Below are 23,020 nucleotides of genomic sequence, written 5' to 3'. Positions count from 1 at the left end.
CAACAATTGATGAACACTTGGGTTGTCCACGTTTTGGCTATTATGAATAATGCTACCATAAATATGTGTGTAAAAATTTTTGTGTGGGCATATGTTTTCATTTCTCTTGGGCCTATCCCTAGGAGTGGAGTTGCTGGGTCACATGGTAACTATGTTTAACTGTCGGAAGCAATGCTGGACTATTTTCCCAAGTGGCTGCAGCATTTTACAATCCCACGGTCAGTGTGTGAGGGTGCCGATTTCCCCACATCCTGACAACACCTGCCTGTTTTTTTTCCTAGTCTATGTGTCATCCTTTCCTGTTGGAAACTGAAGATTTTAGATAATATATTGTGCCACCTTTGCATTTGCCACCCCCCAAGGGCTTACTATTGTTATTTGCTTGTTTAGTGACTGGGTGGATTATTTTAGTAAAGTCCATCCCCCTTTCCCACAGCCTGAGTTTAAAGCCTCTGTCCTTGGTCCTCAGTCTGCATGCCCACCGCAGTCACCTAGGATGACTGATTTGGGCAGAGCTCTCCTTGACTGACTCTTTCCCTGACCACACCCAGCTGTTAAACTCCACTCATTGCCAGCTGAGTTCTCTATTGTTTTCAACAATGTGCTAGAACATAAATTGTTCCACAAGCTGATCCAATCAAGTTTGGACTCTGAAGGAATAGGGTTTGGATCCTTAAATCTATCTGAGGGGTCTGTCTTTTCCCAGCCCCACGCTTCTATCTACAACAAGACCTCAAAGGCACAGCTCAGCATCTTAGCTCTTCCTTATCCATTCCTCTGCAAATCTCTTAGCCCAGAAAGCGTTTGTTGTTGGTTTGTTTGTTTGTTTGTTTTCAACATCCTTTCTCAACTAGATGCACAAATACTCTTCCAAACTATTTATGCCAGCCCCTATCTCTGGGCACTTGAACCCAAGAATTGAAGAAATACGGGCTGTATCTTGTTCCTTTCTTTGTCCCCTTTTTAAAAAGCAATAGGGTTGGGACTCCCCTGGTGGAGCAGTGGTTAAGAATCTGCCTACCAATGCAGGGGACACGGGTTTGAGCCCTGGTTCGGGAATATCCCACATGCCGCGGAGCAACTAAGCCGGTGCGCCACAACTACTGAGCCTGCGCTCTAGAGCCCACGTGCCACAACTACTGAGCCCGTATGCTGCAACTACTGAAGCCCACGTGCCTAGAGCCCGTGCTCTGCAACAAGAGAAGCCACCACAATGAGAAGCCTGCACACCGCAGCAAAGAGTAGCCCCCGCTCGCCTAAGACCCAAAGCAGCCAAAAAAAAGAAGCAATAGGGTCAAGATCTAGATTGAAGAGAGAAGGGAGGGGCTGAACAAAAAGGTTTTCAAAACAATACTGCACATTTTTATCCCACTTCAGGAAGGTACTATTATTATTCCCATTTTATAAATACAGGAAGTGATGCCTAGAGAGATTAAGAAGCTGGAGTTCTTTTTTTTTTTTAATATTTATTTATTTATTTGGCTGCATCGGGTCTTAGTTGCGGCACACGCAGGATCTTTTAGTTGCGGCATGTGGGATCTGGTTCCCTGACCAGGGATCAAACCCAGACCCCCCTGCATTGGGAGCGCGGAGCCTTTGCCACTGGACCACCAGGGAAGTCCCGAAGCTGGAGTTCTTAGGACAGAGCATGGGCCTTAGAGCCAGAAGCCAAGGCTGGGACTTGAGATTCTGTGTCTGTTGGTGGTGTTCCAACTCACCCTTCCTCTCCCTGACCTGGACAATGCAATGCTTCAATCAGGCTCATCACATGCTCCCAGAGGTCCCTCCTGGTCTGGCTGTACCCACCATGCAGCTCCAAGCCCAGTGCTCTACCACAGGAGAAATCTCTGCCTCCTGGGACAAAGCCTTGGAACCTCTCTTAGCCCTTCCTGCAGTCTGGTGTCAGGTCGTAGCACGGGGGCTCTGGTCAAACGTCAGTTCCATACTTGCCTGGCTGTGTGACCTGGCTGCCCACCCCCACCCCAGCCTCACTTTTCTCATCTGTAAACTGGGAATTCTAACAGTAATTCAGTACGTGTTCACAGAGGGCCTGCTCTGGCAGAAAATATGCTGGAAGCTGGGAGTGCAAAGGGGAGTAAGACTGTCGCAGTGTCCCTGTGTTCTATTATGGCTGTGCATACCTGGCATGCAGGTGGGCATACTGTAGGCAGTCAGGGATGGAAGCTACCCTGTGGTGCAGGATTTGTATGACCTGCTGCCGGCAGCTCAGCAGTCCAGCCTGCCCTGTGGTGGCCTCTCAGGGAGTTTCTCTTTGATTAATGACTGCTTTTGTCCTCAAAGGGTGTGCTGTCAGCTGCTTTCTTGTTTCATCTGGCTGCTGGGGCCCCAGAACAGTTGGCAAAGCAGTTGGTATCTTGGACTATTTTTAGGTGGCAGAGTTAGTGGGGTGTGTGGATGTGGTGGGGCCCAGGAGGAGTCTTGGAGACGGGCAGCTTCATAAACAACAAGTTGGGGAGACGGAGGGGAAGTGTTCCCCCTCTCAGGAATGTGTAGGCAAACTTTCACTTATCCTTCTTGACTGGGGCCAAAGGTGGCCTCCTCTGTGCAGCCTTCCTTGATTTCCTCAATAAAACATGCACTCCAAAGATGCAAATTAAAGGTCCACCCTCTGGGCTTCCCCCAGCTCTTGGTTATAGTTCCAAACAGACAAAGAGATAATGAGCTCTAGGGATCTTATCTGATGCATCTCTGGGTCTCTCTGGCTCTGCACCTCTGAGTGCTGTCCAGCCTTCCCAAGTCATAACAACAAGGTATAGAAGTTAGGAGTCCGGACTTTGGAGTCACATAGCTGAGATCCACTCTTGGGCCCTTTCTAGGAAAATAACCACGACCAAGTCAGGTTCCTAAATCTCTGTTTTCTCATCTGTAAAATGGGTGATTATAGTGCCTGTCTCCCAAGAATTAAAGGGCTCATTTTGTTCAAAGCACAGCACATAGCACCTGGCACAGACTGACAGACGAGATCTCTTGCAAGCCCAGGACCGGAGGGGACTGCAAACCCCCAAAGGTCTCCATCCCCTTTGCGGCATCTCAGGTAGTGTGTGCAAGCTGGCGGGAGAGAGAGAGAGGAGTTCCTAGACAACTGGGGGGCCCCGAGTCAGCTGGAGGTTGCTCAGCGAGAAAGCAGCCGAGCTTGGTGGGGGAAGACAGGTCTGCTACTGGAGTCAAACGCGGCGGCTTTCCTCTCCTTCCTGCTGACGCACACCCCCTCCTCCACCTCCTCTAGTATTTTCCTTCTCTCTCCTTCCCGCCCCTGCCTCTCTCCTCTAATTCCGCAGCTTCCCCATCTGGGAGGCGAGTTCTCGGGCAGGAGGTGGAGAGTCCCTGGCCTAAGGTGGGGAAAGGGGCCTCCAGCCCAGTGGGAAGGTCCTAGACCGCGGTGGGGGAGGGGGTGCCAGGGTCTCAAGGAGAACTCGGGAGTCCCCAGAAATGAGGGGTCAGGGGAGCCCGAACTGGGGGAGGGGTCTCGTAGACTACCTAAGAGTCCCAGAGCTGGCGAAGTTGGGCGGGGGAGTTCCTAAAATAGAGTGGTGGGCGGGGCTTCCAAGGGCCCGAAGGCGGGGCCTTATAAGGGGCGTGGTTTCCTGCGAAAGGGCGGGGCTCCGCCGACTGGGGAAGAGCTTCGCCGCAAGGGGCGGAGTCTTGAGTGGGGCGGGGCTTACACGGGGCGGGGCATAAGGACAGGGGGCGGAGCGTGGCTGTTGGCGCCCGTACCCCTCCCCCGGCTCCGGGTGTCTCCGTGACGAGGCAGCGCGGAGCCGCCGCGGGCCGGGCCCATCCCGCCGCGGCAGCCCCAGGGCCGAGCAGGAGCGAGGCGCGGAGGGAGAGGCGCCGAGCGGAGGCCGGAGCTCGGCCAGGTGAGGCCGCCGGGGCGGAGGGGGCGGGGGCTTCGCCGGGCGGGCCCCAGCGGACGCTGGGGGCGTGTTTGAGTGTCTGGGTGGCAGGGGTACTTGGTCTGAGGGCGGGCGCCTGTGGCTCTTTGCGCGATCGCGCCTGCTGTGGCGGGTCGAGGGTGGACTCTGCGCCCGTCCGGGCACTGTCCGCGGGGCTCGGGTTGTGCTGGACTGTGTGTGTGAGGTGTGAGCGCGCGTATTTGTGTGGAGGGGCCGCCGGGTGTGTATCTGCGTATGTGCTGGGCTGTCATTGTGCCTGCCCCGGGCGCGGGGCGCCGGCCTGCCCCGGCGCAGTCCCTCCTGCGCTGGGATATTTTCCAAACAGGCTTCCTGCGGGGACCGGCTCTGCTGCAGCCCGAGCGGGAGGGGGGAGCGCCGCCCCCACAGGCCTCCAGAGACCCGGGCGGCCCGGGGACTGCAGACTGACACCTGAGGGAGGAGGGGGGTGCACCGGGGAGGGGTCCAGAGGCCTGCCCGCAGGGCGAGGACAAGATGGGGAGACTGGGGCAGATGGATGGGGAGGTAGAGGTGGCCAGACAGGCGGAGATGGGGAGGAGCGTGGGTAGAGAGATGGCGAAGAGGACAGCGGCGGGGACAGAGAGTCACTGAGAAAACAGACAGACAGACAGAGGCCTAGACCGGCAAAGGGGCAGAAAGATTAAGATGGACAGGTAGATTCCAAAAACCTGACAGAAGTGTTACTCAGAGGTCCTGGGGCTCAGAGCCAATCCCAGGAACTGAGTGAAGGATGAGCAGTAAGGGCCCCCAACTCCTGGGGTGACTTTCTTCCAAGCACATCCCAGACTGAGGTCCTGGCCAAAAAGAAGCTTCTGGCCACCCCAAGTTGGTCCATCCCTCTGCCCCTGCCAAATATTCTGACCCTCTGTGCAGCCCTACCCTCTTGGTTCCATCCCATCCATCTCCCTTCCCTGGTATCCCAGCAACCCTGTCAGTTTAGGGGAGGCAGAAGTGAAGTGGTTGCCATAGCAACAGAGTGGGTGAAAGGTCACTCTGTTGTTAGCCTAGGTGGCCTGCAGCAGGCTGGAGCTGGCATTGAGGGGGCTGGGGTGGGAGGCTGCAAAGCTCTTTTTCTCCTCTCCCACTCTGCCCAGAATGGTGTTGGAAGGAAACCCTGAAGTGGGCTCCCCCCGAACCTCAGACCTCCAGCACCCAGAGAACCAGGGCTCTTGTGTCCTCTCTTCTCCCAGTGAAGATGCACAGCCAGGGGAGGAGCCCATCAAGTATGGTGAACTCATCGTTCTGGGGTGAGCCTCCCTGGTTCAGGTGGGGCGGGGCACCAGGCACCCCACAGGACAGCCAGACCAAGGGCCCCGGCTCTCCCCACTTAGGGCCTTCTGCTGTTTGTCCCTCCTCACCTTCCTAGCTGAGAGACAAAGTTGACCAAGCCCACCTCAATTCATAATTATTATTTTATCTTCCCATTGTTCATAAATTACTGAGACAACTCTAACTGCCCACCCACGTTTCTGAGCAGAAGAAAGTAACACCAGCTGCCTTTCATAAAGCACCTAGTGTGTGTAGTCTGAGGTGAAGAACTCTGGTTCTCCAGCAAAACTGCTTAGTTCAAATCCTGCCTTGCAAGTTGCTTAACTTCCCTGTGCCTCTGTTTTCCCATTTCCCAATAGGGATGCTAATAATAATACCTCAGAGGGTTGTTAGAAGGAATGAATGAGGTGATTTCTGTAAAGCACGTAGGACAGTGCCTGGCACACACCAAGTGTTCTGGGAGGCAGGCCTGTGCCGAGCCCTTTCATGGACATTATTTCATTTCAATCTTCACAAAGATGCTGTGAGGAAGGAGGTGAGGAAACCGAGGCTCAGAGAGGGGAAGTGACTGGCCCAAGGGCACACAGCTGGTAAGTGGCAGGGCTGGGATTTGGACCCAGGGCTTTTTACTCTAGGTCTAGTGAACTTTTGCTAAGCTACAGCTGACCCTCATGCTACAGATGAGGAAACTGAGGCCAGGAGAGAGGAAGAGACATGAGTTGGTGGCTGAGTAGAGCTCATCCCTTCCTGGTCTTCACCTGACCAGGATCTCTGCACCACCCACCTAGCTCTTGCCCCAGGCAAAAATTCCTCTCCTTCCTCCCCTGTCTGTACCTCCTTTTGGCCTCTCTCTCTACCCCGAAGAAAGTATATGATAAGCTATGTTATCATTGTGATGATTATTTAGAAATAATAATGGCTACTGTTTGTTGACATGTACATGCCATGTACTTTTTTTTTCAGTAATAATAATAATAATAGCTAACACTTACCAAGGGCTTGCTATATATATGCCAAACTCTGTGCCAAGCATTTTTAAATGCTTTATCTCCTTTAGTTCTCACAATGAACCTGTGAGGTAGGTCCTGATAAATTAACCCCATTTTACAGAGGTCATATGATAAGCGGGAAAGCCAGGATTTAAGCCAGGCCAGTCTGAGCCCCCAGCCTGTGTCCTGAACTGTCCCACCCCCCATATGTGGGAAGAGCTTACAAGGGCAAAAGTGATGCCCCTCTCAGGGTGCTTGCATTAGAAAAGCAGCTGCTTCAGAATTCCCTGGTGGCCCAGTGGTTAGGACTCCACACTTTCAAAAAAAAAAAAAAAAAAAAAAGCAGCTGCTCGATGTCCCAAAGGAAGAGCTGGCATTGCAGCTGAGGGTGAGGCCACTGATGAGGGAGAGCTCAGACCTAAGGGGACAGGCCATCTTGACTGCCATTTGTTCTCTGCAGGGCAGTGAAGCCCCACACTGGCTGGACATCAGAGCCACCTGGTGAGCACATTGGAAAATACCCATTGACAGGCCCATCCCAAACCTACAGAATCAGAATCTCCATGTGTGAGGCCGGGGAAGATTCTGATTCAAGTGGTCCTCAGCTGTATTTGCCAGCTATTCATCCTTTTCACTTCCTGCCGCCAAACCTTCCATGGCTCCCCACTGCTTATGGAATAAAGTCCGGAATCCTCAGCCTGGTGTTCAGGGCCCTCCCACCAAGTTCATTTTCCCCTGCTGCACTTTACCACCCAAATCATCACTCTGTGATCTCACCAAACCCTTCCAGCCTCAAGGCCTTTGCTCAGGGTGAGCCCTCCTACAGAAAGTCTTCTGCAGAAGAGGCTGGAGTCAGACAGACCCGAGTTCACATCTAGACTTTTCCCACTGACTAGCCTGGGACCTCAGGCAAGTCATTTTATCTCCCTGAGCCTCAATTTTCCTCATTCGTAAAATGAGAAGAAAGATACTTGCCTGGCAGGACGTTGCACACGTTCCATTAGGTAATTAATAATGCGAAGCACCAAGAACACGGGAGGCTCCGGTACATGGCAGCGATCAAGGTTATGACTCACTCCATCTTTGCCTTCCACAATCATTCCCTCCGGACGAGAGCTGGAAAGGAAGGTAGAAATTTGATGTGTGTGGCGATATGGAGATAGTGGCATTGTGGGTCTGTTTTTTTTCTTTCATTCTGGTTTCCGGTAGTACTTGTGATATAATTAATGACAGTTTGCTAAAGGTGAATCCTTTCTAGTTCTTCAAGGCCCAGTAGGGGTGTCCCCTCTCTTAGAAACCTGATCCTGGGGCCAGAATTCCCTTCTCCTGTCTCTGGGCCTGGGGCACACTTGGCTTGTGCCTGGGTCATGGCAGGTGGCACCCAGGTTCCTTGAAAAACTTAGGGCACAGAACTGACTGTGGTGTGTCACTATACCATGCCAGCACCTGGCACCCGGCCAGGCATGGTTCAGGAATCCAGAAAACACTGGTTAATTGGATGCAAGGCCTTTTGAGGATATTCTGACCCCCACCCCACTCCCCGAAGGCACCAACTGGATAGAGTAGGGTCTTCTAGTTGTGGGTGGTTCTAGGGCTTGTTTATTAAGGTAGGATCTGCCCAGAAGTTGGCAGTTCCTCCTAGTCTCTCAGGGGCTCACTTTCTCTCTCTCTCCCTGCAACCCTTTCTTCTTATCCCTCACATCCACAGCTACAATGGGTGTCTGGCAAGTGGGGACAAGGGCCGCCGCCGAAGCCGCCTGGCACTGAACCGCCGGCCACACGCCAATGGAGTGAAGCCGGACGTCATGCACCACATCTCCACACCGCTTGTGTCCAAGGCAAGCAGCTTGTCCTAGCAGTCCTGGGTGCTGGTCTTCCCAGTCCTACCTGCCCACAGCCCCGCTGGAGCAGGGGAGCCCACTGTGTCTTCACTCACTGCCCCAGAGAAATGGTGCTGGTGGGAGATCCCTTGCCATGTGTTACAGTCTGCACAGTGTTTCCTTAACCACCAGACCCCATCCGTTGGATGGAAGTGGTCAGCATCATTTTAGAGGCGGCCAAGGCTCAGAGAGGGGATGTGACAGTCACACAGCAATGACAAAGGAAAGGCCTTTGGCTGCAGAGGGTTTGGGTTAGAATTCGGGCTCTGCTGTTTCCAGCTGTTAGACCTTAGGCCAGTTTCTTCTCCTCTTGGAGCTGCAGTTCCCTCAACTGTAAATCGGGAATGATAACCATGCCTCCTTCGGGTGGCTTTAGGGATCAAACAAGGTAACCTGTGTAAAGTGTCAACTGCACAATACACCCTCTGCAAAGGGTGGAGCCGCCCCTTCCCTAGGAGTGGCCACTGGGCCTTGGGCTCCAGCTTCTGGCTTAGAGGCTCACCCTTCTCCTGGCCACATGCCCGGGAAAGTGACTTCTCCTTTCTGTCACCAGGCACTGAGCAACCGTGGCCAGCACAGCATCTCGTACACACTGTCCCGGAGCCACTCAGTCATAGTCGAGTACACACATGACAGTGACACAGACATGTTCCAGGTATGCTCGGATGCCTCCACAAGCTTTGGCCACTGGACCACCAGGCCTGGACACTCAGCTCTGCAGGTGTTCCAGGGGGTGGCTCGTGGCCACGGGGCAGGTACTTTGTGTCCTCAGTGCAGTGGATCACTCTTCAGATGAGGAAGCAGGACACCCCAGTGAGGGTTGTTGACTTCCCAGTCACACAGGAAGTCAGTGGCTGGATCAAGATTCAGACCCAAGCCTGGACTCCCACCTGCGGGAGGCATACAGTTTAGGAGTTCAGAGTGTGTTGTGAGAGTCGCACTGCCTGGCTTCTGCTCCCAGCTCCGTCAGTTAGTCGCTGGATGACTTTGGGCAAGAGTCGCTTAACCTCTCTGGGCCTTGGTTTCCTCATCTATAAAGTGGGGCCCATTATAGTCCCACCCCAGGGCATCATTGGGAAGATTAACTGAGATATTGCACACGAAATGCTTAACATGATATATAGTAAATATTTACCAAAAATTCACTATTTTCTACTAACATTTGAACATTCCCAGACTATGGGTGTCAGTTACCCTTTCACTGTTCTATCCGTAAATCAGCTAGTTTTTAATTGAGTGGGGTGCTTCCAGGAACTCGGGGGGAGACAGAGAAGGAGAAATACAGACACCAGTGATTGGATGTGGAGACCCCCAGGGAGCTGGGATGGTGCTGCCCCCTCCTTGTTTGGTGACCCTGCACACAGAGCAGCTGCTGGGAACCCTGGGATGGGAAGCCCGCAGGACTGACCTGTGCACACAGCATTCCTGTGCCTGCCCTCCCCTCCCTCACAGATTGGCCGCTCCACGGAGAACATGATCGACTTTGTGGTAACAGACACGTCCCCTGGAGGAGGGGCTGCCGAGGGCCCCTCTGCCCAGAGCACCATCTCCCGCTATGCCTGCCGCATCCTCTGTGACCGCCGGCCGCCCTATACCGCCCGCATCTATGCCGCTGGCTTCGATGCCTCCAGCAACATCTTCCTTGGAGTGAGTGAGCCCCCCGGGCAGGGACCAGCACTACATCTGAGAGTGAGCCGAGGGGTAGGCTGGGGAGGGGCAGCATCCTGGGTGATGGACCAGCCTGCATTAATCATAACCATGACCTATGCGGGGATTAGCAACCCCACTTAACAAATGAGCAAAGCGAGGCTCAGAGAGGTCAGGTGACGCCCAAGGTCACGCAGCGCCAATTCTAGTCCTCTCCGGGCCACCTCTGAGCTCGAGGGTAGAGGGGCAGCACTCCTGGCTCGCAGCCTGCTGGGGGCCACTCGGGGATGTGATCTGATCCCACGTGTGGTCCCAGGAGCGGGCAGCCAAATGGCGGACCCCTGACGGCCTGATGGACGGCTTAACCACCAACGGGGTCCTGGTGATGCACCCAGCAGGCGGCTTCTCTGAGGACTCGGCCCCGGGTGTCTGGCGGGAGATCTCGGTCTGTGGGAATGTATATACTCTGAGGGACAGCCGCTCGGCACAGCAGCGGGGGAAGCTGGTAGGTGGCCTGTCCACCCTCCTCCCCACCCCCTCATCCTTCCTGGGTCCTCCCAATCTCCCCTTCCCCCTTCCCAAGCCAGGACAGATGATCTCCAGTCCTGCTGCACAAGGGATCCCCAACAGGGTCCATCTGGGGGCATGTGCCACTTGCACCACAGAGGGGAACAGACCAACATCTCCAAGTGTAGCCCACATACTGCCGGAGGTCCCTGGGGTGATGTGAAGTGGCACCCACACAAACACACCATGCAGTACCAAGTGGCTTTGAGGATGTCAGCAGCTGAAAAATTCACACCCTCCTATGAGGGTGACACTTGGCCTGTGTGTGAGCAGTTTGTAGCCTGAAATGTTGGCAGTTTGTAACATGTCTGTCGCGTTCACACGGGTTTAGCTTTATTCTCTCCCAGCAGGAAAGGGCCTTGGAGTAGTTCTGACACAGGTGACAGTGAACGCTCCATGTGGTACAGACCAGAGAACTAATGTTAGGGGCTGGGAGAGTCCTAGAGAGACATAGGGGCTTTGCCCAACGTCATGTGGCGAAGATCCTCAAATGGGCCATGCAGAGCTTTTCCTAGGTATGAGCACCTCGGGCAAGGAGATGCCAAACCTCGAGGAAAAGCATGGCTTATCTTTCCAGAGCATCAATTCTATTGGGAGATCTGGGGAAACATTACTTTTTAAAATTATGCTTTTGAACGTTTCACTAGGACACACTTATTGAGCACCTACTATGTTCTGGGCACCGTTCCAAGTGTTTACATTGATTCATGAAAACCACTTGCTATACAGGGAAGTAAAATCCATCTTGAGGATAAGGAAATTAAGACACAGAGAGGATAAGTTACTTGACCAGGGACACAGAGTTAGTCAATGCTGAGGCCAGCATTCACACCCCGACGATCTAGTGCTAGAGTCCTTGCTTTTAACCTCAACCCTTAGGACCCCTGCTTTGGGCTAAGTCCCAGCGTTTTGGACAGAGGAGTTTCTGGCCTCTGCCATTAGGGGAGAGCCTGGGAAAATGTTTTAGAAAACTCCCATTTTGCTCCAGGCCTTCTGATTTGACAGATGAGGTGACCAAGGCCCACGTTCCACTGAGTGTAAGGAATGGTGCCTGCCTGGGTGTTTTTTGTTGTTGCTGTTTTTTCGGACAGTGCCTGCCTGGGACCACTTGCCTCCCCTCCCACGTGGCTTCTCAGTCTTTTCTGCTGCTCTGCCCCCACCCTCCCCCCTCCTCTGCCCCAGTCCAACCCCCTCCTCTGCCCCAGCCAGCCCCACGGGTCCAGAGTGCTCTCTCTAGGGAGGTTCAGTGGGATGGATGGGTGGCTTGACTGGGGTCACGGCGGCCCAGTGGCAGGGGGTTCAGGAGCCTCTTGGGCAATAATGCTCTTCTGCTGCCCTTGCAGGTGGAAAACGAGTCCAACGTGCTGCAGGACGGCTCCCTCATTGACCTGTGTGGAGCTACGCTGCTGTGGCGCACGCCGGCGGGGCTGCTGCGGGCGCCCACGCTGAAGCAGCTGGAGGCCCAGAGGCAGGAGGCGAATGCAGCGCGGCCCCAGTGTCCCGTGGGCCTCAGCACCCTCGCCTTCCCCAGCCCGGCCCGTGGCCGCACGGCACCTGACAAGCAGCAGCCCTGGGTCTACGTCCGCTGTGGCCACGTCCACGGCTACCACGGCTGGGGCTGCCGACGCGAGCGGGGCCCCCAGGAGCGCGAGTGTCCTCTCTGCCGCCTCGTGGGGCCCTACGTGCCCCTGTGGCTTGGCCAGGAGGCCGGCCTCTGCCTGGACCCCGGGCCGCCCAGCCACGCCTTCGCACCTTGTGGCCACGTCTGCTCTGAGAAGACTGCCCGCTACTGGGCTCAGACGCCACTGCCCCATGGCACCCACGCTTTCCACGCTGCTTGTCCCTTTTGCGGGGCCTGGCTCACCGGCGAGCACGGCTGTGTCCGCCTCATTTTCCAGGGGCCGCTGGACTAGGCTCCCTGCTGCCGCGCCCGCCTGCCCACCCAGGTCCCCCACCTCCTGCAGCCCAGAGGGAGCTCTGCATGTGGGACTCTACCTGCTGGCACATCGCCACACCAGACGGACGGGTTGGATGGATGGTGCCCTTCCCCTCTTAACTCTGGCTCCAAAGGGGGGTCTCTGGGACCCCTGCCTTGGTCAGAATGATGGGGCCCTCAGCACCAGCTCTGTCCCGGGCTGATGGAGGGAGGCTCACCCCTACGCCCTGGCCCTTCCTGGGGCATCCCACATCATGCCACCTACACTGTGCCCCTGGGGGAATGAAGGGGCCATGGGCCCCTGACCCCCAGCTTAGGCTGGCTGTGCCCTGAGCCTGCCGACCCAGTTCCAGATAATCACCCTGCTGCTGCCCTGGGTTCCTCTATAAACCTTGCTGCTCAGCTGCCCTCACAAATCCCTCGTGTCCTGCATGTGTGCAACGCCTCCAGCCCCTAAGGGAGTGCCGGGTGGGCAGCAGGCTGGGACCGATATCTGCGGATACCCACTGTGGGCAGGACTCCTTGCCAAGTGGGATCTGGGGACACAGAGACAGTCAGACCTGGTTCCCTGCCTGGTAGAGTTCACAGCCTAGTGGATGACAGACCAATTACTGAAGGACAGCATGGCTTCCTGTGTGCTGGGATCAGAGAATCACCAGGAGCTGTGAAGCTGGTCTCACCGGAGGGTAGAAAAGTGAGGAGTGAGAGAGGCTTCACTGAGGAGGCGCATAAGGGCTCCGCCTCGTTGGACGCTGGGAATCCCCACGGGAAGGATCCACAGGAAGTGGTGGGGGGGTACTTAAGGCAGAAGGGAGGCCGAGCACAGGCTCAGGTGTAAGTATGCAGAGAACTGAGTGAGAGGTTCAGAGTGGCTGGAGCATGGGCTTCAGGGGGCAGAAAGGTGGCTGGAACGAGATGTTGGCGCCATGCTGACAGGGAAGATGCTGGGTGAAAGTTCCGATTCTCATTTCTGGACAGTCAGGAGTTGAGCAGGGGCGGGGGGGCGGGGAGAGGACTCGTGGTTCCAGAGTGTTGGCTGTGACACAAGGGCTACCATCACTGAATGCCCACTGTGTGCCCTGCACTGTGCTAATGGTAATAATAACTGTGTTCATTGAGCACTCACCAGGCACCAGGCTCTGCTTCTCAGAGGTTTTATTATTTAATCCTCCCAGTAACCCAGGGAGGGAGGTGTTACCATTTCTGTTTACAGGGAGATTAAAACACATGCTCCAAGTCACACAGCTGGAAAGTGGCCAAGTCAGATTCGAATCCACAGCTGACTGCCTAGCCTCAGAGCCTGCTCTCTCCTCCATCACACTGGGCTGCTTTCCTTGGACAGGGATGGAGGGGTCTGGAGGGCAACCCAGGTAAGGGGAAGAGCATGGGCAAAGGTGTGGCAGGGAAAATGCTTGATGACCAATGAGGTGGGTGTGGAGGAGGCAGAAAAGAGGAATGAGGGCTGGGAATGTTGGGCTGGGGTCTGGTGGGCCTTGGTTGCCATAGAGGCCAAGTCTGAACTGGATCCCTATTCATCTTGGCTAAGTGTCGCCTCTTCCTGAGAGCCAAGGCAAGCTCGGGGTGCTGCTGGGATTGCCCCAGAGCTTTCCTGGGGCAAAGAAGTTGGGAAGACAGGTAGATGGAGGTTCTGGAAATATAAAAATCTGAAGAAGAGGCTCTGAGTACCAGCCTGACCTGGGCGTCATCCCCAGTGGAAGACAGAGCCTTAGGGAGTACAGATTCCAAGGGGAGGGACCTGCCCTAATCCACACGGTGGGCTGCAGCCACAGAGACCAGACCGGGGACTGTTGAGAGGAGAGAGGGCACTTGCTGGTGGTGAGAGGAGGTGATCAGAGAGCCAGAGCAGTAAGAATCCAACTCTTTCCAGTTCCTCTCTTCTCACTCTTTTGAGAACCAAACGGGGGAACACTCCCATGCCATTTCTATCAGGGAACCTCAGACTCTCTAGGAGGAGAGGCAAGCAAAAGGCACAGGTGCCACACGAGGGAGAACTCAGAGGTGTTGGTGGAGGGGGTCAGACAGCCCTGGTCTTGGTTCAACTCCCCCTTTCCAACTCTTGGAGCCTCAGTCTCCTTAGCTGTTAAATGGAATAACAGTCCCTATGTTGCCAGATGGTTGTGAATGTATGGAGGACACCTGTAACATAGTATGTACTTAATATTACTTCCTCACCTTCTCCTTCATTCCCATGGGCAAGAGCCAAGGTTGGGGATGGTCATGACTCCAGGGATTAGACTGCTGCATGTGATACTGTGCGTGTGTGTGTGTGTGTGTGTGTGTGTGTGTGTGTGTGTGTGTGTGTGTTGGGACAGGTGGAGGGGACAATGTGGTGGAAGGCTAGACCCCAGTTCAGGGACACCTGAGGACTTCCTGGGTGGCCTTAGGGAAGTCAATGAATCCATCAGCCTCCATTTCCCCATATGTGCAACAGGTAAAATGATATCCTATCTCAGGGTTTCTGCAAGAATTAAATGGGATCCTCCATGTCAAGCTGCTAGCACAGACCCTCAGGAAGTGCTCATATTAGCTGTGAAGATAAAAATGCAGCTTGGCTGGGGGTTTCCCAGAAGTACTGGGATCTTTCCTTGGCCTGAGCTGCCCACTGGTGTCCATGGAAGGCACTTCCTTCTTTATCTGTGTACATTTCAACCTCTCCCAAGTCAAGGAAGACTTTACACGCATGTTAAAGACAATGAAAATCGAGGCACAGGGAAGAAAAGTGATTTTCTAAGGACACAGACCAATTTATTGAGCTCCTCCCTACAATGAAAATCACCATCAGAGTCAACAGTTCGCACCACTGTGCCAAGCAGGGCCTTGGGCACTTTTTGTGAATGAGAAACTGGTGCCACTGGTGGGCAGCTGCTGCTCTGGGCTGAGACACAGGTGTGGCCAAGGCTGGCAAGAAGGGTATCCCCTCTCTTCCACCCCTCTCTGCACAACACTAGGGGGCAGCACTACCCTGTCAACACTTCACTCAAGCCTACAACATCCCTCCGAGTAAAGACAATTTTTAGCCTGGTTCTCTGGCTGAAGAAGCCAAGACTCAGAGAGGTAAAGTGTCCCACTCAAGGACACACAGCCAGTAGGCAGGGGAGGCCTGACTGGACCGTAGATGGCCTGGCTCTGCCCCACCTCTGACTTGGGACCCTCACCATGTTCCCCACTTCGCCCAGGCTGGGCTCTTGGCCTTTCCACATGCCATTCCCCGCCCAGGCCATCCTCCTGTGAGTCTCTCCAGACATCCAAGGCTCGGCTCTGCCCTGGGCAGCCTTTTGGGGTCACAGGCGGCTTTCTCATCCGTCAGGCACCCGGCAAGCACCGGGGAACTGCCAGGCCCCTCGCCCCTTTGTGCTGAGGAAACTGAGGCTCGAAGATACTCAGCTGCAGCCCCCATCAGGCCCACAGTAAGTCGGTAGCGGTGCAGGGAAGTACTTGGGGGCGTTTCTCCGCGCCCCCCACACGGTAGGACCATGTCAGCCCTGGCAGGAGCCCGCTCACCTGTAGCCTCGATTCCCTGCGCGACGGGTTTTGCAGTCTCGGAAGAGTCTCCGCCCCCTGGCCCTCGACTCCACCGAGGAAGGACCACATCACTCCCACGGTGCAGGTTCCCCCATACAAAACTGAGCTCGGGGGACTGGGAGAAACCCCAAAGGAGAGCGGAGGTCAGGACTGTGGGGGGGGAAATCCCTGGTCCGCGACAGCTACGCCGCCCCGCCTGGACTCGGGGTCCCTTGCCAGCCCCGTCTGCCGGAACTAGGCCGCCACCGGCCCGGCCACTGAGGTTCCTGACCCCCGCGCGGGCGCCACCTGCCGACAAAAGGCCAAGGCCACAGGGGCCGTTCTGCTTACGACGCCGTGGTGCCTGGGGCGGGGAGCCGGCATGCCGGAGAAGCTCGCCTCGGCGCGCCTATTGGCTGAAGGCGATGCCCGTCCGGGCCCCGAGGCCCGGCAATTGGCTGGTGGGGGCGGAGTTCGCGGAGCCCCAATGAATGGGGGGGAGCCGGAAGCAGGAAGTGAGTTTGCGATCGGAGCAGCTGCTGCAGGTGAGGTGAGGGCGCGGCGCCCGGGTTTTGGGGTCACAATGTGTCATCCTCGGGAGACAGGGCGAGTCTGGGCCGAGCGCAAGATCATTCTCTTTCTGCCCCCCCCATCCCGTACCCCTGCCAAATTCATCGCGGCCCCGAGGCCAAGGAATGCTCCAGGCAGCAAAGGGTTAACACTCCTTTTAGAGCCCAGGGGATTGTGCTATTGGGGAGCAGCATCGGGAGGGGCGGGGGAGGTTGGAAACTCATTCCTAGTAAGAGAGGGCTTTGTGGAGTATACTGGGTTGGGAGACACCCGGATCCCAACCGGGCAGTGAGACCTTCGGCAAGTTGCTTGGCCTCAATCTCCCTAACTGTAAAATGAGTTTTCTCCCAACTCTGAATTTCTGTAGCTAGGGTAGCTCCCCTCGCCCAGTACAGGGAGAGGACAGGAGGACGGAGGACCGAAGAAAAGGCAGAGGGATGAGGGTGGGACAGATCCTGCGATCAGTGAGAGAGGAAGGGTTCAGGGAAAATCATTTACTGCTGTAGGTACATTCCATTCGATTGGGGTGACCTTGTGACCTCGTGACCTCATCTAATTTGCATACCCACCTGGTGAGGCTGGGGTTACTATCAATCTCATCTTACAGAGGCTGTAATGGAGGGGCAGAAAAGTAAAACAATTGACTTGATATTAGGAGTCTGGGGCTGAGCCAGGATTGGAACCTGGGTCTTCCAACTGGGACTTTGTCCTTATGAGCACAGTGGTGGGCAGAATTGAAGAACCCGCAGGATGATTCTGAAGGAGGAGGCTAGGAGGTCAGAGAAGGAGGAGGGGAGGAGTGAGGCCTGGGGCTGGGAGTCCAGAGATGCAGATCTCTGCTTCTGACCTCTCCCTTGTGTTATTAGGCAAAGCTCTAGCCTCTCTGGACATGTTTCCCCAACTGTAATACTAGGTAGTTGGATTCAGTCTTTAAGTTTGAGAGGCCATGGGCCAAACATTGCCTACCAGAATATTTTGTAATCTCCTTGGGTGAGTCACCTAACCGTCACTGAGCCTCAGTTAGCATATCTGGTGCATGGGTACAGTGGTATTCCCTTCCTCATGGACTTTGGAGAGGATTAAATCAGACTGTGAGAGTGCAGAGTCAGGTGTGCAGTTGGCGTACGATAAATGATGGCTGTGATCATGGTGATGGTTCTCAGCAGGGCCCATGGCGGACACCCAGTACATCCTCCCCAATGACATCGGCGTGTCTAGCCTGGACTGCCGCGAGGCCTTCCGCCTGCTGTTACCCACAGAGCGCCTCTATGCCCACCACCTGTCACGGGCTGCCTGGTATGGAGGCCTGGCCGTGCTGCTGCAGACCTCCCCTGAGGCCCCCTACATCTATGCTTTGCTCAGCCGCCTCTTCCGTGCGCAGGACCCCGACCAGCTGCGCCAGCATGCCCTGGCTGAGGGCCTTACCGAAGAGGAATATCAGGTCAGTTCTCTCAGGCCAGCCTGCATTTCCTGAGTGGCTTCTGGGTGTGAGGGGCCAGGAAGCAGGGGTACAAAGGACTTTCTGTCTCTTTGCATTAGACGAAAGGTTTCAAACACAGGGACATCCCCTCCTGGAGCTTCAGTCTTCTCATCTGCAAGATATGCGTGAGGATAGTCTGTACCTCTTAGGGTTGTAGCAACCTGATGCCAAGATAAGTGGTGGCTGCTGTGATTATAACAAGGGCTGTGGAGTAAAGGAAACAGCTGTGGAGATTCGGAGGCGGTAGAGGAATGAGTCCAGTGTAGGAATCAGGAGTTCTGTGTTCTGACCATATCTTCCTCTACCGTGTTGTGTGTCCCTGGGCAGAATGTTCTGCCTGTCCCCTTGTTTTTGTCTGTCTGTGGGTCTGTTGGCCAAGGAATACATTAATGCATTCTTAATGCATTACAGAAATGCAGAAAGACACAAAACAAAACAAAAAGATCATTTGTTCTCAGTGTCCTCCCCAGAGGTAACCACTGAAGATGGTGGGATATATAACCTTTTCAGTCCTCTGCCTGTATTGCATACCTGTACATGTACATATGCACATGTATTAGTTCCTTATTTTCTCTTTTACATATGAGATCACATTCTATGTATTCTTATGAGTTCTGCTTTTTTCACTGAACACCATGTCTTGGAGAACTTACATGGGGTACGTATAAATCCACCTCATTCTTTTTTATTGGCTGTGAAGCATTCCACAGCAATGTACACTATAATCAATTTAATCTTTTCTTTATTGATGGACATTTAGGTTTTTCTCTACTCTTCTTACAAACAATACCACGATGAGCATACTTATGCACATGTGTGAGTAGGATCTATTTGTAGAAGTAGAATTGCTGGGTCAAAGGCTCTGTACATTGGCAATTGATTGGTGCTGTTAAATCATCATCTGAAAAAGCTTCACCAAGAATGTATGAGGATATGGTTTGTCTTTCTATATGTAAAATAAAGGGATTGGATTGCTTATCTCTGCGCTGAGGCCCAGGCTGTTTCTTCTACGTTTTTTTGAACTGTGAGTAATCACGTCCCGTCTCTAGGCCTTGATTTACTCATTAAAAGAGCTAATAGCTGGGGAAGTACTTATTAATGGAAAAGTGCTACCCAAGTATTCATTATTTTCAGTGGGATTCTTTTGTTTGTAAGTAACAGAAACCCACCTCAAATTGGCTTAAATGAAGAAAAAAAAAAAACCTTGACTCCCAGTCTGGTCTGGCATGTAAGGAAGCTGAAGAAGTTGAAAAATCAACAACTCTTCTTAGATCCTTAAGAGAAGTGAGGTCACAGGGCAAACTGCTGCCCCCAAAATTGGAGAGACAGACAGGCAGGTACAGAGAATCACAACTTACCAGAGCAAAAATTCATGAGCAGAAACCTCACAGAACCAGTGCTGGGGTAGGAAAACCTGAACTGTAACTGATGAATTGCTGGAGGCTCAATGTGGACAATTCTAAGAGTTAAAAACTCCAAGGGGACCCAGTCATAAGGGGGGCCCACAGTTTGGGGGATTTTACATCCAGGAGCTTGACCTGGTTCTCATAATGAATTTCAGAGAAAAAGTCCCTCATGCTCCTCACAGGAGGAGAGGAAAAGTAACCATTTTTGAAATATGCTAGAACATTCTGTTCTTCCTAACACAGTCAGCCCTCAGGAAAAACTGTTTAACCAGAACCAAACCTGCTAGGGTTTTATCAGAGCCTAACTGATCTGGAAGAAGGGAAATACCCAGCTCCATAGCTCTGACCATCTGTCCCACCTAAGAGGAGTGGTGGGAACATGGGACTGAGAAGCACATGTGAAGTTCATAGTCCAGCAGCAAAGGCACACTAAAGGACTGAGACCTAATCATGGGATTCTAGAATGCTTCCCCTGCCCCCACACCTTACCATCACCTTAATAAAGGCCTATTTATGACAGTTCCTTTTACCTAGCACATCATGTCTGGCTATCAAGAAAAAAATTCCAAAACATTCTTAAAGGCAAAAAACACAGCTTGAAGAGACAGAGCAAGTATCAGAACCAGACTCAGATATGGCAGGGATGTTGGACTTATCAGACCAGGAATTAAAACAACTATGACTAATATTCTAAGGGTGCTAATGGAAACAGCATGCAAGAACAGGTGGGCAGTTTGGGATTAACATATATACACTACTATATATAAAATAGGTAAACAACAAGGACCTATTGTATAGCACAGGGAACTATACTCAGTATCTTGTAATAACCTATAATAGAAAAGAATCTGAACAAGAATACATATATAGGGCTTCCCTGGTGGCACAGTGGTTGAGAGTCCACCTGCTGATGCAGGGGACACGGTTCGTGCCCCGGTCTGGGAAGATCCCACATGCCGCGGAGTGGCTGGGCCCGTGAGCCATGGCCGCTGAGCCTGCGCGTCCGGAGCCTGTGCTGCGCAATGGGAGAGGCCACAGCAGTGAGAGGCCCACATACCTCCAAAAATAACCCCAAAAAATCCATATATAGATATATACATATAGATATATACATATATATCTCTGAATCACTTTGCTGTATACTTGAAACTAACACAATATTGTAAATTAACTATACTTCAATTAAAAAAAAAGAACAGATGGGCAATGTAGGCAGAGAGATGGAAATTCCAACAAAGATCCAAAAAGTGCTAGAGATCAAAAAAACACTAATAGTGAAGGACACATTTGGTGGGCTTATTAGTAGACTTGACATAGCAGAGGAAAGAATCTCTGAGCTTGAGGGTATCTCAATAAAAACCTCCGAAACTGAAAAGCAAAGAGAAAAAAGACTGAAGAAAACAGAATAAGATATCTAAGAACTGGGACAACTATAAGCAGTGTAACATATATATAGTGGTAAAACCAGAAGAAGAAAGAAAGAAAGAGAAGAAATATCTGAAATAATAATGACTGAGAATTTCCCCAAATTGATGTCAGATACCAAACCACAGATCCAGGAAGTTCAGAGAACACCAAGTAGGATAGTAAGTGCAAAACAAAAAAGAAAAACAAACAAAACCTACATGTAGGCATATCATGTTTAAACTACAGAAAATCAAAGAGAAAGAAAAAGTCCTGAAAGAACCCAGAAGGAAAAATTATCTACAGAGGAACAAAGAGAAGAATTACACCTGACCTTTCAGAAATCACGCAAGCAAGAAGAGTGGGCTGAAATATTTACAATATTGAGATAAAAAGCCACCAACCTAGAATTCTGTACCCTGTGAAATTATCCTTCAAAAGTAAAGTGGAAATAAAGACTTTCTCAGACAAACAAAAATTGAGGGAATGTGTTGCCAATAGATCTGCTTTGCAGGAAATGATAAAAGTTCTTTAGAGAGAAGGAAAATGATATAGGTCAGAAACTCAGATGTACAGTAAAAAAAGGAAAGGCACTGGAGAAGGAATAAGTGAAGGTAAAATAAAACCTTTTATTTTTCTTATTCTTAATTGATCTCAGAGATAACAGTTTGTCCAAAATAATAGCAGCAACATATCCAACTATGTGTGCTTATGTGTACATGTATGTATATGCTTATGTACGCTTATGTAGAAGTGAAATGAATGACAGAAGTGATATGAGGGAGAGGAGGCAAGAATTAGGATCCTTTTGTTATTATAAGGTACTCAAACTGCCCATGAAGTGGACTTGAATTAGTTGTAAATATATATTGCAAACTCAACCACTGAAAAAACTAGAAAAAGAAGTACAACTGATATGCTAAGAAAGGAGAGAAAATGGAATCATATAAAACGCTCAGTTAAAACCACAGAAGGCAGAAAAAGAATGGAAGACAGGTGCCAGCATGGTTGGGTTCTGGTGAAAGCCCTCTTCTGGGTTGCAGACTGCTGACTTCTCACTGTGATTTCACATGATGGATCATTTGAGCTGGCTCTCTGGGATCTCTTTTGTAGGGGCACTAATCTCAATGAGGAGGGCTATTCCCTCATGATCTAATCTCCTCCCAAAGGCCCCATCTCCTAATACCATGGCCTTGGACGTTAAGTTTCAACATACTGATTTTGGAGGGACACAAACATTCAGATCATAGCAATTGATAAACCTCTAGCCAGGTTAACTAAGAAAAGAAGTGAGAGGTCGCAAACTGCTAATATCAGAAATGAAAGAAGGGACATCCCTACAGATCCATGGGCATTCAAATGATAATCAAGGAATACTATGAAAAATTTTATGCCCACAAATTTGATAACCTATATGAAATGGACCAATTCCTTGAAAGACATAATCTGCCAAAACTCACACAAGAAGAAATAGATAATCTACATAGGCCTATATCTATTAAAGAAATAGAATCAATAATTAATAAACAACCTTCTAAAACAGAAAACATCAAGCCAATATAGGTTCACTACTAAACATTTAAGTTAGTAGTACTAACTTAATTGGTACTAAACATACCAATTCTCTACAATCTCTTTCAGAAGAGAAAAGCAGAGGGAATAATTTCTAGCTCATTCTGTAAGGCCAGTATTACCCTAAAACCAAAATCAGACAAAAATTACAATGAAAGAAAAGAAAACTACAGACCAATATGTCTCATGAGCATAGATGCAAAAATCCTCAATAAAATGTTAGTAAATTGAATCCAACAACATATAAAAAGAATCATGTACCATGACCAAGTAGGATTTATCCTGCCAATCTGGTTCAACATTCAGAAATCAATAAATGTAAATCATCACATCAACAGGCTAGAGAAGAAAAATCACACGATCATATCAAGAGATGCAGAAGAAGCATTTGGCAAAATCCAACACCCATTCATGATAAAAACTCAGAAAACCAGAAATCTTACAGCTAACATCATATTTAGTGGTGAAAAACTTTCCCACTAACATCAGGAATAAGGCAAGGATGTCCCCTCTCACCACTACTTTTCAACATTGTACTGGAAGTCCTAGCTAATGCAATAAGACAAGAAAAAGAAATAACAGGTACACAGATTGTGAAGGAAGACATAATACTCTCTTTGTTCACAGATGACATGATTGTCTATGTAGAAAATCTGAAAGAATCAACCCAAAACTCTTAGAACTCATAAGTGATTATAGCAAGTTTGTAGGATGCAAAGTTAATACACAAAAGCCAATTGCTTTCCTATATTCCAGCAATGAACAAGTAGAATTTGAAATTTAAAACAGAATTCCAGGGCTTCCCTGGTGGCGCAGTGGTTGGGAGTCCGCCTGCCGACACGGGGG

At 51.6% G+C, this 23,020-nt stretch overlaps 2 protein-coding genes across 13 annotated transcripts in view; both read left to right on the top strand.

Moving 5' to 3' along the window:
- Nucleotides 1-3,718: 3,718 nt before the first annotated feature.
- Nucleotides 3,719-12,636, top strand: PELI3 (pellino E3 ubiquitin protein ligase family member 3). 5 transcript variants are annotated; one of them, XM_060158528.1, is made up of 8 exons: nucleotides 3,719-3,878; nucleotides 5,027-5,179; nucleotides 5,720-5,791; nucleotides 7,899-8,028; nucleotides 8,624-8,725; nucleotides 9,523-9,717; nucleotides 10,034-10,222; nucleotides 11,628-12,636. In XM_060158528.1, exons 2-8 carry the CDS (start codon nucleotides 5,028-5,030, stop codon nucleotides 12,195-12,197), a joined length of 1,410 nt encoding a protein of 469 aa, XP_060014511.1. In that variant the 5' UTR covers nucleotides 3,719-3,878; nucleotide 5,027; the 3' UTR covers nucleotides 12,198-12,636. The 5 variants fall into 5 exon arrangements, with proteins under 5 accessions (XP_060014511.1, XP_060014512.1, XP_060014513.1 ...); XM_060158532.1 differs by lacking the exon at nucleotides 3,719-3,878 and adding an exon at nucleotides 6,651-7,318 and having other exon boundaries at nucleotides 5,133-5,179; XM_060158529.1 differs by lacking the exon at nucleotides 5,720-5,791.
- Nucleotides 12,637-13,242: 606 nt separating this feature from the next.
- The window catches only part of DPP3 (dipeptidyl peptidase 3), a 37,731-nt gene continuing 27,953 nt past the window's right edge, over nucleotides 13,243-23,020 (top strand). Inside the window, exons 1-4 of one of the 8 annotated variants that reach the window (XR_009542303.1) lie at nucleotides 13,243-13,590; nucleotides 15,549-15,648; nucleotides 15,722-16,287; nucleotides 17,476-17,753. Coding sequence is in view for 6 of the 8 variants with exons in the window: in XM_060158512.1 (XP_060014495.1) it covers nucleotides 16,125-16,287; nucleotides 17,476-17,753 (441 nt within the window). In the remaining 2 variants the exon portion in view is untranslated. Of the gene's footprint in view, nucleotides 13,591-15,548; nucleotides 15,649-15,712; nucleotides 16,293-17,474; nucleotides 17,754-23,020 lie in introns of those variants that run through there. The other 7 variants (XM_060158512.1, XM_060158514.1, XM_060158515.1 and 4 more) reach the window with 7 other exon arrangements.

This window comes from Lagenorhynchus albirostris, chromosome 9, assembly GCF_949774975.1.
Source record: "Lagenorhynchus albirostris chromosome 9, mLagAlb1.1, whole genome shotgun sequence".
NCBI lineage: Eukaryota > Metazoa > Chordata > Mammalia > Artiodactyla > Delphinidae > Lagenorhynchus > Lagenorhynchus albirostris.
Note: the sequence above shows the minus strand (reverse complement) of the source record. Positions and strands in the feature narration are given on the sequence as shown.

Excerpts from the sequence above, each read along its gene's own strand:
- PELI3 (XM_060158528.1), top strand. The coding sequence starts at position 5,028 with ATGGTGTTGGAAGGAAACCCTGAAGTGGGCTCCCCCCGAACCTCAGAC. Across the intron at positions 5,792-7,898 it reads GGCCCAAGGGCACACAGCTG|CTACAATGGGTGTCTGGCAA; the intron begins GTAAGTGGCAGG and ends TCACATCCACAG. Across the intron at positions 9,718-10,033 it reads CCAGCAACATCTTCCTTGGA|GAGCGGGCAGCCAAATGGCG; the intron begins GTGAGTGAGCCC and ends GTGTGGTCCCAG.